Genomic DNA, 18,899 nt, shown 5'->3' with positions numbered 1-18,899 from the left:
CCATTATTTCATGTAAGCAGTAAAAACTGAACATTCACAGTGCTTTCCCAATTTTATTTAAAATCTTATTTTAATTTGAGAATTTACACAATTCCCCCGAAATTTTAATTGTATAATTTTTTTAAGAAACAGTAAAGTACAATATTTCTTATCTGCTAGCAAGTGCTATAAGAGAAAAAAAGTACCATAAAGTGATAAATTAATGTTTTACATGCTAAATTAATGTTAACAGACAAGGCTTAAAAACTGCTTTATCTCTATAGGCATGTGTACATGTAGTTACAACTTTATGACTTATAAACAGTATTTCTAGTCAATCTAAACTTAGAATAACTAAGTACATAATTTTATACAAACAGTCCATGTATCATCATCTTCCTCAGAGAATATCATGACAGATAGGATTTCTCCCCTCTTAGTTAATCACTGCCCTAAAGGTATCTATATTCTTTCACAATTTCAGAGGCTTCCACAGTTGTTTACACATCTAGACTCAATAATTCTTGTTTACAGGTTAAAAATAAAAGAAGAACCACAAATTTCCTTTACTATGAGTATAATCTCTCCAATATTCTGTGACCAAACTTCCAACACAAAAGGATTCTATGAATGTAATCCTTAATAATGTAACTGTTATACTCTACTATTAGAAATACTATCAGAAAATCTTTTAATAAAATATTCTGTTAAAAAGATATTTCTTTTGCAGATTACCTTGCCTGCTGAATCAGGATAATTAGTCTTGATTTCATATTCCAGCCTGTACTGAATGTAGTCCAGATCAGAGTCAGCTTTCTGGAACTAGAGATCAGCACAGATTTAGTTCACGAACCAAAAGACGTTTCACAAAACATGATACTATAGCTATTCTTTCTTTTCTCTTTATATTTTTCGTATCATATATACTAATTTTGAAAATAGGAAAATAGGAAAGTATATTAAACTTCCATCATCTAGAAATACCCATGCTCTACTAAGAACTAACAATGGCTTCAGGAATTACCACCACACTCATCAATTAGGCAGTTTCTCTACCTCTGGAAGGATATGTGGTTTCAAGTTAAAGCACAGAACAAAGAGAAGGCAATGGGACCCCACTCCAGTACTCTTGCCTGGAAAATCCCATGGACGGAAGAGCCTGGTGGGCTGCAGTCCATGGGGTCGCTAAGAGTCGGACACGACTGAGCGACTTCACTTTCACTTTTCACTTTCATGCATTGGAGAAGGAAATGGCAACCCACTCCAGTGTTCTTGCCTGGAGAATCCCAGGGACGGGGGAACCTGGTGGGCTGCCGTCTCTGGGATCGCAGAGTTGGACATGACTGAAGCGACTTAGCAGCAGCAGCAGCAGGCTGTTAACACAATCTACAACGCTATTAACCAAAGAACTATAAATATGTGCCACACAGGCCAGAACTAGAAGGCTTAAAGAGCCATAAATTATACATGAAAAGCTACATATAATATAATAATGGCGCAGCAGGCCAAATAACCACAATTTATTTAACCTGGGTACTAGCATGGAACCTTGATCTGCAGTAAACTTCTAAGGGAGAAAAAGGGGGAAAACTGCCATAGGCTGTAAAATACATGTGTGTTCATATGGAAAAGTTGGGAAGCATATATATTATTGTTAAAAGTGGTTTATCTCTGAATGTGACATAATCTACAAATTATTCTTAATTGGGGGGAATTCTACATCTTTTACAAGATCTTAAAGCATGTACTGCCTTGAATTTATCAGGGAAACAACCGTGATCCTTTGCGTTTACTCTGAAAGGTAAAATGTGATTTCCTCAGGGAAGGCCTCCCATTCCTAGCCCACAGCTGAGCTGCTTTAGGGACACAGTTCAGACCTTTCTGTCAACTTAAGCTCTGGACTAAAGATTGATTCTTGAAAATGTAAAGCCTTAATGGGAAGGGTAAAACCAACAAAAAGTAGTTCTCAGATCTAATAACAAGTGCTATACAGATATTTTTATTATACAAAAAGTAAACCAAGGGTTCTACTTTGGAATGTAGAATAAGAAAAAAAGGTTCTCAGAAGTTAAAATGCTTCTAAAGTCAGAAGCTGTCATTATTGAACAAAGTTCAGAAAGAGATAAACTAAATCTTCCATCACTAATAATTTCTCATCATTGGCCTAAATTTGATCAGAAAACTTTTCAATTAATAACATTCAATTTTTACAACCAAAAAGCTGTCATTATTGAACAAAGTTCAGAAAGAGATAAACTAAATCTTCCATCACTAATAATTTCTCATCATTGGCCTAAATTTGATCAGAAAACTTTTCAATTAATAACATTCAATTTTTACAACCAAAAACTTTTAGAGTAGAAATAGAAGGGAAAAAAGTCAGTTTTTGTTTTAAAAAATTTCCCAGAAATCAGTCTGATTTGCATCTCTAACGTCAAGGAGTTGCTGAGTCAGAAAAACAAACGTATTAGTTCTTTGTCTGCTGCTGCTGCTGCTGCTAAGTCGCATCAGTTGTATCCGACTCTGTGCGACCCCATAGACGGAAGCCCACCAGGCTCCTCTGTCCCTGGGATTCTCCAGGCAAGAATACTGGAGTGGGTTGCCATTTCCTTCTCCAGTTCATTGTCTAAAAAGTATTTAAAATGTTTTCCAAAAGTAGAGGCATTTCATTTGTCTTATATACTTGTTACATTAGCTGCCATGATTAAATCTATCAATAATTAGACTTCTTTAAGCATACTATTACTATATATGTATTAATATATGTATATATGTAAAGAAATTCCTGTTGGTATAATTTCCCATATTAAAATATGCTCAAGAATTAACTTTTCCTTCACATCTGGATGGACAGTAGGGAGAGGAAGTGGGAGGAGGACAAATCAATTAAGCAAAGGCTCTAAGCACTGAAGACCTGATTTAATGGCTGGAATAGACCACAATTCTGTAGCTTTATGTATAATTTGAGGTCTTATACAACATTCTAAAGCATAACTTTAAATAAAAGATTTTAAAACTAATGTTTTAAACTAACCTAATAGTTACTACAAAATTCTTAGGATTATGGGATTCGTTCCTCCATCCAGGGCTACCTTAAAATAGAATCTCTATTCTAGGAGCCCTTAACCTGATATTCTTAAGCCTATATGTTTTTCAACTTGATAGTTTAGCTCTGCTTAAATTTAACTGGCATAATCCCATAGTCCATTTTACAAAGTCTTCTCCTCAAGAGAATGGTTTCAGCTATGGCTTCATATAATGCCTGGGGGCCCACAAGGTACTAAAAACCACCAAATAGTACCTTAAAGAAGTGTTCCTTCTTTTAAGTAATTTATATTTTAATAAGATACCAAAGAGTATGCTTCCAATCAACAGCATGATGGAGCCAGCTAAATTTTTAGGAATTCTTGTAAGCCAATTGTTAAACAAGAGCATCACTAAAAATTAAATTATTAAATGTACAATTAAATTATTGAAAAAAAATACATACACAAAACCCCAAATTTCCTAGTTTTACTAATTTGACTCATCTATGCTCTTGAGGCCTATCATATCTATACAGTAGGAATACATTGCATGCTACTACTGCATGTCTTTCCAGCTCCATTTTCTGTGACATCCTGCTGGTAACCTGAAATCAGATAGGGTGGAAAAATACACAACAGGAAAACTAGCAAATGCTTAAATTCAGGACTCCCCACTTTCACACAACTGCTGCATTTATATGTACATCACTGCTTCCAAAAAGTCTTTAAAATTTTTTTCCATATCCCCTTTAAGTAATATGCCCATACTTTTATTCGGAAAATATTTCAGAGAACAAACAGAATTTTAAACAGATTTTTAAAGACAGGGGGTGCAGGGAATAGGGGGTCATTGTTTAACATAGGCAGAGTTTGTTTAGCAATGATGAAGCTCTGGAGATGGATGGTGGCGATGGTTACACAATGAGAATGTACATAGGCTACTGAGTTCTATTTTGAGTCCACATTTTAAGTGGTTAAAATGGTAAATTTTATGTTATATGTATTTAACCACAATTTAAAACCTTTTGTTTTGATTTTTGGTCACGCCTTATGGCATGTGGATGTGGGCATCCTAGACCAGGTATAGAACCAGTGCCCCCTGCAGTGGAAGCGTGGACCTTCACCACTGGACTCCCAGCTAAGTCCAAAACCTCTTTTTAAAATATAGGAAAAACAACAGTTTGAGAGTAGAATGTTACCCTCCTTGAAGAACTGAAGAGAGTATTTTGTGATAATACCTAGGGGAAGTATTTACTTATTAGCAAGTCAGTGGTCTATGGCTTGTGAAGTGAAAGTCGCTGAGTCGTGTCCAACTCTTTGCAATCCCATACAGTCCATGGAATTCTCTAGGCCAGCATACTGGAGTGGGTAGCCTTTCCCTTCTCCAGGGGATCTTCCCAACCTAGGGATCAAACCCAGGTCTCCCGCATTGCAGGAAGATTTTTTACCAGCTGAGCCACAAGGAAAGCCCAGGCTATAGATTAAACGGGGAAAAAAAAAGGAAAAAGGATGTCAATGCAATGTTGAGAAACAGAAAAACAGTGAAGATTCTCTCATCTGAACCCTTCATTTTATAAACGAAGAAGACAGTCTAACTGACTTCCCTCTACTTCTATTTTCATTACTCTTGTTTTTATGTAGTTAGACCAAAGTTATACATGACATCAAAGCCAAAGAGAATCACACAGACGGGGGGAAATGTAAAGACTTTACCCAACATTAAATGGAAAGTTGTTTTTTTTTGTTTTAAATCTGCACTTAGTCCATTAAAAAATTCTCTCTGAATACAACCTGCTAGTATGGTACTGAAAAAAAGAAAATAAGAGGATTGAGATACGTGGCAGAAATTCTAGCCCTGGTCTCACTAACAGTTATGTGGCCTCCAGTATCTTCTGTCTCTCTGAGTCTCTCCTATTAAATGAGTTGGAAATCTACTCCCTTCCAACAATAAAATTCTATTATTTCATTATACTACAATAAAACAAGGTTTATCAAAATGTTAAAATTAAGAAAAGTGTTTCTTCTAATATATAAAAATTTGACATTTGAGTTTCAGATTTTAATGTCTGTATTAAAAACTAGCTTCTACTATTTTATTCCTAAACGAAAATGACTGTTGCTTCCGTTTCAGCTACATTGTTTCTGCAACATGCCCATTGTTCTTCCCAAACACCAAAACCCTATAAGCAATATTGCACTACTCAGAGCTATTTACACAGCAGAGACAATATCGATAGGGTTCTAGGATCTGGTAATAAACAGGAAAATTTTCAGTTACACTGTAGGAAATTTACTAACCAATTATGACAGCCTCCGAAACTCATTAGTGTCTCATTAATAGAACAAAATGATATTGCTGAACTTCATTCACAACTCTCCTCAGTTATAAATTAGCTTCTGGGAAGCCTTGAAAAACAGTGTAGTTGCTATTTAATTAGTTTTAGCTGTCTGTCTTATTTTTAGACATATTAGAATATTTAAAATAAAACGTGAATTTTTTTTAAAGCCCAAGACATTCATATTTCATATTCACAGTTTTGCTCTAACTCAGTAATAAAAATAAATGGGAAAAGTTTTATATCAATCCCAAAAGTGGTAAATAAAAATAGGCAATTTAGCTAGAAAAAGTCCACGGAAATCAATGTTAAAGTCCCAAAGACAACCAAATTACATCCTGACAATTGGATATCCTTGGAAACAGACTGTGGTTATACAGAAGAAACCATACGAATAAGTAAAAGAACAATTTAGGAAATAATTTAGAGTTTTAAAGAGCATGCCCCATATTTCACAAGTATATAACATTCTGTAGTACTGGTTTTTATATCCAGCTTAAGGCTTTAGATAAAAGGCACACTATATTACATACCACTAAAATATTTCACAGCAGGATATAATTGCAGTACAGTTTAAAAAATATTTCCTCTTTACAAGCAACCCACAGATTCCCACTGCCACAATAATGCTCCCTTTCAGAAGGACCAGCTCCAAACACACCCTCTCGTGAGAAAGCCTGTCTCAACAGCATCAAAACACAGGAAAACGAAGGTTCTTGCCTTCGTTGGTAAGAGGAGTTGGTAGAGGTATATTCTGGACTCAGTAGCTAAGCTTAGAAATACATTTTCCTTAGACACGTTTTAAGGGAGAATTAGCTATCTTAATACTCCTAGATCCAGGTTAGCTGTATTATCAACCAAAGAACCTACTTAAAGCACGCTTTCCTTACATTCTCCTCTCTCCAATAGATTTAGAAACACCTTTATCTACTTTCATTTTTCTTTTCATGGCTGAGGCGTCTCGTTTCATGTCTTATATTACAATCATTTGTTTGCATGGTAGTATCCCCATTTTGATTTCAAGTCTCTCGCTGGCAAGACACTTGTCTTTCCACTTTTATATCCCGAGTTTCTAACATACAGACTAATGTTCAATGACAAAAGGGAACAGATTATAAAGTTCACTCACTTTAGAGGGGAATCCAACCACCCTCTAAAGCCTGTTTTAAGAAGAAATATTTCAAGCTCTTAACAAGTTGAGGGCCACTTCTAATGTCTACACAATCACAATTGTTTTGTTGTATATTTCTGCTAAAGAACTATTATCCAGTCTCTTCCAGACAGAACAAACACATGTCTATGCTTGTGTGAAACAGAGAAGCAGCAATAGCAATATGCACAAGCACCCAGTTACAGACATGTTGTTTCAGGCAAATAACAATACCAAGGCAGAAGAAAGCGTGAAGTTTCAGGCGCATCAGTTCCTAATCTGCAGGTTTTTATGGGACAGTTATGAGGGTAGTACACATAAGGCTGATTTTATCAAAGTATTCTATTGAATTTTTTTTAAGTTTTCAGGATCTTAGGTTATTTATGTTAACTCTGCTATGGACATATACTGGACTACAAGGAACAGATTTTCCTAATATATAGAATGAACCTGGTTTAGAAAAAACAGTTAAAAATACACCTACAACAGAATCTAGAATATACAACATAGTCTTTTTTTTTTAATTATTTATTGTTTGGCTGTGGTGGGTCTTTTGTTGCCGTACTCGGGCTTTCTCTAGTTGAGGCAAGTGGGGACTACCCTTCCTTGCAGGGTGCTGGCTTCTCATTGCGGTGGCTTCTCTTGCTGCAGAGCACAGGCTCTAGGCACACAGGCTTCAGTAGTTGTAGCACGTGGGCTCAGAAGTTGTGGACACGGGCTTAGCTGCTCCTCGGCATGTGGAATCTTCCCAGACCAGGGCTCAAACCCGAGTCCCCTGTGGATTCTTAAACCACAGGATCACCAAGGAAGCCCCTACAACATAGTCTTAATTGTCATGGAATTGTCGGGTCTTTCTCTCCTTTTGCATATCTGTCTTCTAATTAAATTACAATGAATATGTATTACACGTATAATAACTATTTTTTTAAGTGTAACAGTTAGCTCAGTGGTAAAGAATCCGCTTGCCATGGCAGAAGCCGTAGGGTTGGATCCCTGGGTTAGGAAGATCTCCGGGAGAAGACAGCGGCAACCCATTCCAGCATTCTTGCCTGGAAAATCCCGTGGACAGAGGAGCCTGGCTTAGAGTCCTTGCAGACACAAAGAGTTGGACACGATGGAGTGACTAAACACGCATGCACTCACATTCTGCATACCGTCACTCTTCACTTAAAGATCATTAGTTTCTCAATGCCTGTGAAATTACTTTCAACTCTTAGTATGCTTCTTCACAAAAAATTAACATTCTCTGCATATGTACATGTATAACTGATTCACTTTGCTGTACAGGGGAAACTAACACAACATTGTAAATCAATAAATACTCCAATAAAATTTTTAAAAATTTAAATTTTCTCACTGAAACTTCATATTTTACACCGCAGCCACAATGAATTTCACTGCTTTTTTTTTTTTTGGTAATTTATGTTTTTCAATCACTTTATGTTGTTTTACTTTGGCTGCTCTGGGTCTGCCTTGTGGAACAAGGGTTCTAGAGCTTGGGAGCTTCTCTGGTTGCTGTGGGCAGGATGCCTTAGTTGTCCCGCAGCATGTAGGATCTCAGTTCCCTGACCAGGGATAGAACCTGCGTCTCCTGCATTAGAAGGCAGATTCTTAACCACTGGTCTACCTGGAAGTTGCCTTACTATTATTTTTAAAAATCATTACTCTCTAGCAGCGCCTGGTAAATAGCATGCTCTTCAGTTCAGTTCAGTTCAGTTGCTCAGTCGTGTCTGACTCTTTGCGACCCCATGGACTGCAGCACACCAGGCTTCCCTCTCCATCACCAATTCCTGGAGCTTACTCAAACTCATGTCCATCGAGTCGGTGATGTCTTAAATATATATTTATATGTAATATATAGAGAATAATATTGTGTAATGGGGTATAATATTGTTTTATATGTATATATCAAATATTCATGATATACTGTCTTCAGAGTATAAAGTCAGAATGTCATCAAATATGACAAAACAGGTACATTCCTAAATTGCAGACCACAATTAGAATAATGTAAATACCTACAGCAAAAACTAAGTATAATCTTGAGGGAATACATCTTTGGTAGCAATTTTTACACAATCTGTATAAAAGGATGCAAGATTAATGATGTCTCATCAGTTAATGTCAAATCATTTCAACCTCTGAATAGCAGATATCCCGTGATCTTATTGGGGCATGGTTCTATAAATCCCCACTTGATATTTGGCAATTTTATGTATCTGTCTACATTATTCTGGTGAGATGAAGCTCCTTGAAGGATCCATAGCCTAAAGAAAAATAAATGAATAACTGTCACTGTAAAAATGTAGCTTGTCTTAGTGTCAACGATAAGGCAACAAAGTAGATTGCCAACTAAAGGGAACCTGTGAACTCCTAAAGATTGGGGCCGAGGGGCTGAGTGCTGTATGTATGTTAAGTTCCAAGGCATAATCTGCCTTTTTTTTTTAATTAAAAAAAAAAAAAGTGATTGCTTTTGAGATCCAAATGCTAAGCATATTGCCTGAACACATAAAAAGCAAGATAACTATCCCTTCCTTTTCTTTTTAACTTTGATTTACAAACTCTTCTTTAAAACTTTTATCGTTAAGTATAGCTGATTTACAATGTTATGGTAGTTTCAGGTATACAGCAAAGTGAATTAGTTATACATATATTCACTTTATTTTTAGATTATTTTCCCATCTAGGCCATTACAAAGTATTGAGTAGAGTTCCCCCTGCTGTACAGCAAATCCTTATTAGTTATCTATTTTATATATTATAGTGTGTATATGACAATCCCAATCTCTCAGTTTATCGCTATCCTCTACCCTATCCCCTGGTAACCATAAGTTTGTCATCTACATCTGTGACGACTTCTAGTAAATTGTAGTCGTAAATTGTCCCTTCCCCAGGGAATAAAACAAAGGTTAAATCTGGATTTCTGAAAGTTTTCATAACAAATATGCTTTTATATGAGAGGAATCTCTTTTGAAGTTATCTTCTACCTCCTCCCACTCACCCAATACAAATATATTTGTCTGTATTATCTATGTACTGGGCTAAAAGACTATAGAAGACAGAGATTATATTTGTTCAGACACAGCATCTTGTGCTTCTTGCTTCATGTAGATTTTTTGTGATTTATGTCTCTTCTGATGGCTCATATATTAACCTTTGCTTAGCACAGTTCCTCATACACAGTAGATATAAGAAGTCATAACTGGTAATTATTTGACCAATAAATATGACAATCTAATGTACTCTGTTCATAACTGTATGAAAATGCATTCTGAAAGGGTGTTTGATACATAAACTACAGGACACTCAGTTAAACCTGAATCTCAGATAAACAATAAAAAAAATTTTCTAAGTACATCCCATGCAATATTTGGACATAACTATACTAAAAAATTTCCTATTGCCTATTTGAAATTCAAATTTAACGGGGCATCTTTTCTTTTTTCTTTGGCCAGACAGCTTGTAGGATCTCAGTTTTCAACCAGAGATTGAACCCAGGACCTTACACAGAATCTTTTTTTTTTTTTTTAATTTTTTTATTTATTGAAGAATAATTGCTTTACAGAATTTTGTTGTTTTCTGTCAAACCGCAACATGAATCAACCATAGGTATACAAATATCCCCTCCCTTTTGAACTTCCCTCCCACCTCCCTCCCCATCCCACCTCTCTAGGTTGATACAGAGCTCCTGTTTGAGTTTCCTGAGCCATACAGCAAATTCCCGTTGGCTATCTATTTTCCATACAGTAATATGTTTTCATGTTACTCTTTCCATGCATCTCACCCTCTCCTCCCCTCTCCCCGTGTCCATAAGTCTATTCTCTATGTCTGTTTCTCCACTGCTGCCCTGCAAATAAATTCTTCAGTATCATTTTTCTAGATTTCGTATATATGTGTTAGAATACAATATTTATCTCTTTCTGACTTACTTCATTCTGTATAATAGGTTCTAGGTTAATCCACTTCATGAGAACTGACTCAAATGCATTCCTTTTTATGGCTGAGTAATATTCCATTGTGTATATGTACCACAACTTCTTTATCCATTCATCTGTCAATGGGCATCTAGGTTTCTTCCATGTTCTAGCTATTGTAAACAGTGCTGCAATGAACAATGGGATACATGTGTCTCTTAATTTTGGTTTCCTCAGGGTATATGCCTAGGAGTGGGATTGCTGGGTCATATGGTGCTTTTATTCCTAGTTTTTTAAGGAATCTCCATGCCGTCTTCCATAGTGGCTGTATCAATTTACATTCCCACCAACAGTGCAAGAGTGTTCCCTTTTCTCCAACCCTCTCTAGCATTTATTGTTTGTAGACTTTTGGATGATGGCCATTCTGACCTATGTGAGGTAATATCTCATCGTAGTTTTGATTTGCATTTCTCTAATAATGAGCGATGTTGAGTATAGTTTCATGTGTTTGTTAGCCACCTGTATGTCTTTGGAGAAATGTCTGTTTCCCACTTTTTGATTGGGTTGTTTGTTTTTCTGGTATTGAGTTCTATAAGCTGCTTATATATTTTGGAAATTAATCCTTTGTCAGTTGTTTCATTTGGATAGCATGGAGTCTTTAACCACTGGCCCACCAGGAATTCCCAGACAATTTATATTTTCATTTACTAAGTCTGACAACCCTAAATTGAGGTATCCCTAAATGTCATCAAGCTCAGGACCAGAAAGAGAAACTTGCACAGCACCATCCCTTTAACATGCTTTATCCCTGGTTACTCATTAAGGTCAAACACAATGTTTCTTTTACTCATGAGAGAATATTAACACACAACTAGACTACACTGCAGAAGGCAATGGCACCCCACTCCAGTGTTCTTGCCTGGAAAATCCCATGGATAGAGGAGCCTGGTGGGCTGCAGTCCATGGGGTCACAAAGAGTCGGGCACGACTGAGCGACTTCACTTTCACTTTTCACTTTCATGCATTGGAGAAGGAAATGGTAACCCGCTCCAGTGTTCTTGCCTGGAGAATCCCAGGGATGGGGGAGCCTGGTGGGCTGCCGTCTGTGGGGTCGCACAGAGTCGGACAGGACTGAAGTGACTTAGCAGCAGCAGCAGACTACACTGCTAAAAATGGATGAGACAACATGCTAGCAAAAGAATATAATAAGTTTTAAAATTCAAATGGCAGCCTAGATTAAAGCAACACACTTCAAAACTGTGGAACCTGAAACTCAGTGGCTTAAAAACAACAATAATTTATTCTCATGAATCTGCCGCTTGACTGGGTTCAAGTGCTCTAGGCTGGGCTGAGTTGATGACTCTCTTCCTGACTGTAGTTCTGTGAGTTGCCTGGTAAGATTTCACTCCAGGTCACACATCCTCCTTGAACAGGCCTTATAAATAAATAAGGCAATAAAGACTACAGAACACAAAAATCAATATATAATGATTTGGTCAGAAGTCACTAAATTTCCCTATAATTTACCCAAAACCAGAGATGTTTATATGGAAAATTTTTTTAAATTAAGGAACATAGGTTCATGATTACTACAGAACATGAATATTTATAATAATTTTAGATGTTTAGGAATGTTATAGAGTGTGGTGAAGGTTTTCAACTTAATAGCTAGAATTTATTTTACTGGTTCTTCATCTCAACCCTCTTGCTCCCCATTTCAACCATCTCAACGCTACTGAACCACGTGCAGTTTCCCCCCACGTGGGTAGCACCTCTGGACTTGAACATGCACTGTTTCCTTTACTGGCTAATCCCTATTCACCCTTCCAGTCTCAGATTGTATCTTACCTCTAACAAGAAACCTTCCCCAGGTTAGGTGCCTCTTTCCAATGTACCTCCCGGAACTAGAACTACTGAGCCCATGTGCTGCACTCCTGTAGCCTACACCCCTGTGCTCCACAACCATGAGAGCCCGCCTCGTGCGGCAACAGAGAGAAAGCTCATGCAAAGCGATGGAGGCCAGTACAGTCAATAATAAATAGACAAATAAAAATTTGGAAAAATGAGAACAAAACAATGAACCAAGGACTTTTAAAATGCTATACATTAAGATAAATTAGAAGTATAACCTTCTGAAATATAATTAAGAATAAATTTTATCTAGGCTATTCTTTTTAAAAAACATTTCTTTATTCATTTGGCTGCACCAGGTCTTAGTCGCAAGGCATAGATTCATCAATCTTTGTCGCGGTATACAGGATCTTTAATTTCACCATGTGGGATTTAGTTCCCTGACCAGGGATCAAACTCAGACCCCCTGCATTGAGAGTGCAGAATCGTTGCCTCTGGACCACCAGGGAAGTCCATATCTGGGATATTCTTAATGATGAATCTTTGCTTATGTTTGACTAACAAAGTTTTTTGTTTGTTTTAAAACTTTTACTTTGCTCCAAGGAAGAAGAAAAGTTTTCAAATTAGCAGTTTTGTCTTTTAGTCCCTCCCCATGTAATATCTTTCATTATTAAAATATACAAAATTCTGGGACTTCCCTGGAGGTCCACTGGTTAAGACTCTGCACTTCCACTGCAGGGGGCACAGGTTCAATCCCACATGCCATGCAGCATGGCCAAGACAAACAAACAAAACACAAACTTCTACCCACTGCTCTAAGAGCCCACTAGTGAATAGCAGGAAATTAAAACCAAAGAAGAGGAAAACGGCTACACTTGAAGCCAGGTAAGGTAATTCAGAAAGAGATTTTATAAATAAAATTTAGAATTAAGTGGTTTTATGTGAGCAATTGTGTTCTTCATCCCCTACAAATAATGTCCTTGTATTCATCCCTATCATCTCAGGTATCTTTCTTTCCTGTTATCTATTCTCCTAGCCATCTTTTAAGGATATTTGCTTAACAGCTTAATTTTTTTTCTGAAATTCAATGTATTTACAACACACATTATATAATTACTGTTCTTGTTCTACTTTTAAGATACAGAACACCAATAGAAATCACACTAGGCTATAAAAGAAATTAAGTAAGACCTGTATCAGAAGGGTATCAGAAGAATGTTCATGTATCAGAAGATTCAATATTGTTAAGACAGTGAGAAAGCAAATAGATAAAATTAAAGGACTTTTGTATTAATACAAAGACAAAACTCAATTTAAAAGTAGGCAAAAGATTTTAACATATATTCACTAAAGATATACCAACTTCAAATAAGCACATGAAAAGATGTTCAACATCATTAACCATTAAGAAAACACAAATTAGGACTATGATGAGATACCACTACACACTTACTAGAATGGCTGAAATGAAGACTGACAATATGAACTATATCTTGGTGAGGATTCGGAGAAACTAGAACCCTTCAGACAGAGCTTTGAAAAAGATTTAAGCAGTTTCTTATAAGATCATACTTTTATGATGCTGCCCAACAGAAACAAAAACATTATGTCCATAAAAGACTATCATAATAGACAAAATCTGGAAATAACATCACGGGCATAATCTGGTGAACAGATAAATAATTTCTGATATTCTAAACAACAGAATGCTACTCATCAATAAAAATGGTGCAACTACTAATACATACATACAATATGGGTGAATCTTAAAAGCATGATGCTAAGTGCAAAAAGCCGGACACAAAAGACTTGAAGCTTTGTGTATATAATTTCATTTTTATGAACTTCTAGGAAAGGCAAAACTGAAGATTGGTGGTTGCCAGAGAGTTTGGGAGGAGGTTTATTGCAAAGGGTTATAAGAGTAATTTTTATGGCATATCATAACTGTGGCAGTAGTTACATGACTATACACGTGTCAAAACTCATCAAACTGTACAACTAGAACTGTTGAGTTTTACTCTACGTAAATTATATCTCAAACTGATTACAAAAACAGAAGCGATGGATTCACATTTTATTGTATCTCACAATTACAAAAAGAACCTTAAAACATGCATTCTAAAGTTTTAAACTCAAGCATTTACTACTAAACAATACACAAAATTAACACCAATTAAGATGAGGCAGGTTACCAGAGGAAATATACAACAGAAATTGTTTTCATCACTTACTAATTCATCTTCAAACTCAACAAAACCTGAGACTAGGCAGAACCTATCCAAATCTATAACAGAAAGAATCAAATAACAAAGTACTACGTGTTTAGACAAGTCATAATGGCCTTAGCTATAAAATGTGTTCTCTCGATGTGCTTCATAATGCATTAGAGTGGTGAATTTTTAATTATTTGAAAACTTATTTTTTCAAATTATTACTTTCTAAAACATATACTCTTGGTAATATAGTTTTCAGCAACACAGGGTACAGTAAGTTACTCACAGACACTGAAGAAGGCTGTAAGAAGAGTCCGAGTCCCGGCGTATGCCCTGCTTTCAGATGCTTTGACAATACTATTGCACTGCTAGCTGTACAGTACAGTAGTGCAATAAAGTCAGAGCGTCCGCAGGCAGGACGGGCAGGAAAGGCACGGAAGCGCCCGCGTCAGCTGAAGCTTCAGTGGGAGAAGAACACAAAGAAGGGCTGCCACTGTGGACAGAAGACATCCAAACCCTAAGAACGTCTATATCAATGTCAAAAAAAAAAACAACTAGGCTTTAAATATCAAGGTGGTATTTTGTTTACGACTAACCTATGATAATACTCAAACTGAAACATGCGCAGATACAGAAAGGGATTTTGTAAATAAGTCATAAGCTGTATAAGTTATTAACATGGGTGTTGCTAATACCTTAGAACCGGTATTAACAGAACAGCTTATAATTACTACTAAGGCAAAGTTGTGAAAATATTTCTGTTCTGCTGAGAGGTGTTGGTTAGTGCCCCCATAGCAACTGACTGCTGAACTGCCACACAAAACAGTAAGATTACCAAAGAAAACAAATGAAAAGTAAAATAAGTTTCCCAATTTCTATAAACCCAATCTATCTCTCTGGAATCTAAACTACAATACAAAAAGCATCTGCCTATCTCAAGAGTTTACAGACTTTCAGGAAATCAATGTCATAAACATGATACTGTTAGCACTACTTAACTGAATGCTATGAAAGGGGATTTTTAAATTTCAGTTAACCCCTAAAACATCTTAAAGATTTCCTTCAAGCTGAGAAAAATCAAAGAGAAAATAATAATGGGAGGAGAAGACTCTTGAGATTTAAGAATCAGATTTCCTTGTATTCTAGCCAATTAACATCCTAACCTTTTAAATGGTAAGAAACCATTCAGATGTCCACCCAGAAATAGAATAATATCATAGTATCATAATACCTTTTGTGCATAATCACTAGCCTTATCACAAAAGGACACTAGACAAATAACACTAAAGTAAAAAGTGAAGGGAAGAAAGTTAGAGAACAAAGATTACCCTACAATGAGCTTATTCCTCCATTAATAATGAGGATTGATGTAAAACACTTTCCATTATTTTTAACCAACCTTCCCTTAAGTGATCCAGGTCATCTACTTGGTTGGATTGAGCCTAAGAAATGAACATAAATTCAGGACAGCTGGAACATGAGTGTCTTGACCTCAAATCCTAGGTCACATTATCTCAGATATTCGAGTATTTCAACTCTGCTAAGCCAAGCGTCAGGCTTTTAAAACAGGTATTTAAAAACAAATGTTTAATTTTCTGAATCAGGAGTTAAAACCCCTGGGGAGGGGGGGTGGAGATGAGGATATTTGTCTCAAAAATTAAATACTTCTTTTTCAAACTTAGATAATATGTATTCTATTTCATTTATTAAATATTCAACATTGATTCCTCAACAAATCCATTATAAAACCAAAAATCAGAGGATTACACAGGAAATCATTTACCTTTAGAATCTTAGAAAATAAACCATTCACAGATAAAACATTTTTTTCTAAAAGCACATGGCAAATCTAAATGTGAGCTATCCTATTTTATACTACCCAATCAGTACAAAACAATAATAATACAACTATAACAGTTCAAATACAATTTTTAAACAATTTTGTTTCTGTGATTATGGAAACAAAGAATCTGAACAGCAAAAAAAGTTATGACTCAGTTAAAAGGAATTCAAGAAGACTTGCTTTCTTCTCTTTCTCTCATAAAAAGAACTTTAAAAAACTACCTCATCATTCAAACATCTACAAGTTTAAATTAAGAGTCTGGCTACCTCATAGTTTTCTAAAACCTATTTTTTTTTCAAGATGTACACATCATTGTTTTCCCCTTAAAATAATGTTTTCAATCTAAACCATGTCCTGTGAGACTATTGACTCTAATGCAAAGTCAGAAAAGACTTCATTGGTACCTCAAAATTAAAAGCCAACTTGAAGGGGGAAAAAAACTGTTAAAAGCACAATTAGTATCATTCAGCTCCTTAAAATTAGGCAGAAATATCCATCTGGAGGTAGGAATCCATAATGGAGGGGAAAACTAGGATTTTTTTTAAAGACCGTTAACAATAAGAATTAACAAATTTTTAACTAAAAATTCATTTATTACGGTTTTGGAAAGCTGCATTAAATTATACCTTCTTTGCTGCCAGTTCTCGCCTTCCCAATTTCCACACCCACCCGACAAAAAAAATCAGAAGCAACTGAAAGCAAATGAAAGTCGGTTTTGTGTTAATATATTAGAGGCACTTCAATTCATTATTACATCAGAAGAAAACGATAATAAGATCTATCAAGGTCTCGCATTTTCTGGAGGTGGGAATGGGGGTGAGGATGGTACAGTTTTTCTTCAAAGACCACTACATGTTTTGGATATTAAGGAGACCCAAGGTTGAGCTCGGGGAGGGTAGCACAGGTACAAACGATACTTTAGGATAACGCCAGGGAATGGCAGGGACAAGAGGAGAGGATTGTGATGGAGATTTTGGCTTTTTTACTTAACCCTGTTATTTTTAACAACAACAAAAAAAAAACCGAACAGGAGATCAATCAATGATGGGTGCGTCCTCCAAATTCCACATTTTAAAAGAAACCAGCCCAATCCGAACACTCGTAATGCAGTGGGGGGTGGGGGGTTGGGGGTAGACAGAACAAGGGAACTAAGGAAAAAGCGCGGGCGATCAAGCCACTAGTCAACGAATGGGAGGGAGAGCATAAAGAGGACAAGTGAGGGAAGGATCCAAAAGAAAAAACTGGGACAAGCCCTCCAGTTTGGCGCCCTCGAACAAGCCTAGCAGCAGCGGGAGTCCTTTCCAATTATTCGCCCCCGCCCCCTACATTCACAATGAATGAAGCTAGGCAACTCCAGAGCACCGGTGCAATCCACATCCCAATCCCGCCCGCGTTCCAGCAAAGGAGCTCGTGGTTCAGATTCCCAAGGCTCACACCTCTCCCCCACCGAAGGGCCAAACTGGTCTAGGAGCTTCTTCAGCCGCCAAGAAGTTGTGCACGCGAGTAGAACATCCTTTCTCAGACTTATTCAGCCTGCTTCGGGCTGAACGTGAAAGCTTCAGCCCTAAAGGGATTTCTCTCCGCCCCTCTCGGTGTATTTCCCACCCCACCCTCTATCCCCGCTTTCTCGGAGGGTGAACGACCTCTCCTCTTCTAGGGGCGTTTAGAGACCATTTCTGTCAGGTTTTTTCGGTGGAAATACAGAGAACGCTGTCTGCATCAGCCACAGCTCCCCGAGGGGCGCAAAGCTGAGGGCAAGAAACAAGGAATTCCAAAGGCCCCGCACCCTCAGCATCTCCCGCCATTTCCTTCACGAGTTTCCCGGATGTAACCCCTTCCCTCGCGGCGGTTAAAAAGAGACCAGGCGGTGGCGACTCCCTTTGGTGCAGGAGGAGGGAGCTCGAGCCCTAGTCCAGCCTCCTCCGCCCAGGGTTTCCGGCGACTCCAAATCGCGTTCCAACTTGGAGGCCATCGGGGAAAAAATAAACGACCCAGTAGATCTCCTTCACTTCACACTCACCATCAGTTCCAGCTTATCGACCTCCGCCTCCATGTTGAATAGTTGACATTCCTCAGACCGCGGCGGCGCTTAAGCCGCAAACCGTACCAGCACTGAGGGTCCCTATTGGACAGCTGTCATTCAACGTCTCGTTCTCATTGGTCCCTCCGCTTCACCGGCGCCCGCCTATTGGAGGCTTGGAAACGCCCCTCCGCATGAAACACCTTTTCCTGTTGGGCAAGGACACAAAACGCCGCAGGAGGATTGGCTCCTGCACCTTTTTTTTTCCCATTGGCTGCGGCCGTATCTCGGCGTTTAATTTCACAGCGAGGGTTCTACAGAGGAGAGCTTGCGATTGGTGCAGTCGGAAGAAGAGCCAACCAATTACACAAAAGCTTCCACAAACAGCAAAGGGGACGTGACACGCCTTTCCTCTGACTTCCCCTCCACTTCGCTCCCGCCTTCCCCTTATTCGTACAAGAAGCGCCTCATTCCTGATTGGCCCGAGCTTCGTGCTGCTTCAGCCAATCACAAGCCAGACTGTGCTCCCGGCACTGCACAGAGAGCGAATTGTGGAAAGACCAAGGCT

At 37.6% G+C, this 18,899-nt stretch overlaps 1 protein-coding gene across 4 annotated transcripts in view; it reads right to left on the bottom strand.

The window, feature by feature from the left end:
* Positions 1-18,489, bottom strand: part of SKA2 (spindle and kinetochore associated complex subunit 2) — a 30,424-nt gene extending 11,935 nt beyond the window's left edge. Inside the window, exons 1-3 of one of the 4 annotated variants that reach the window (XM_055577482.1) lie at positions 18,332-18,379; positions 16,938-17,003; positions 715-801 (exon numbers count right to left, since the gene is read on the bottom strand). In XM_055577482.1, coding sequence (XP_055433457.1) covers positions 715-801; positions 16,938-17,003; positions 18,332-18,364 — 186 coding nt within the window. In that variant the 5' untranslated portion in view covers positions 18,365-18,379. Of the gene's footprint in view, positions 1-714; positions 802-10,419; positions 10,522-11,323; positions 11,384-16,937; positions 17,004-18,331 lie in introns of those variants that run through there. The other 3 variants (XM_055577484.1, XM_055577481.1, XM_055577483.1) reach the window with 3 other exon arrangements.
* Positions 18,490-18,899: the final 410 nt, after the last annotated feature.

The sequence above is a fragment of the Bubalus kerabau genome, chromosome 4 (genome assembly GCF_029407905.1).
Source record: "Bubalus kerabau isolate K-KA32 ecotype Philippines breed swamp buffalo chromosome 4, PCC_UOA_SB_1v2, whole genome shotgun sequence".
Classification (NCBI taxonomy): domain Eukaryota; kingdom Metazoa; phylum Chordata; class Mammalia; order Artiodactyla; family Bovidae; genus Bubalus; species Bubalus kerabau.
Note: the sequence above shows the minus strand (reverse complement) of the source record. Positions and strands in the feature narration are given on the sequence as shown.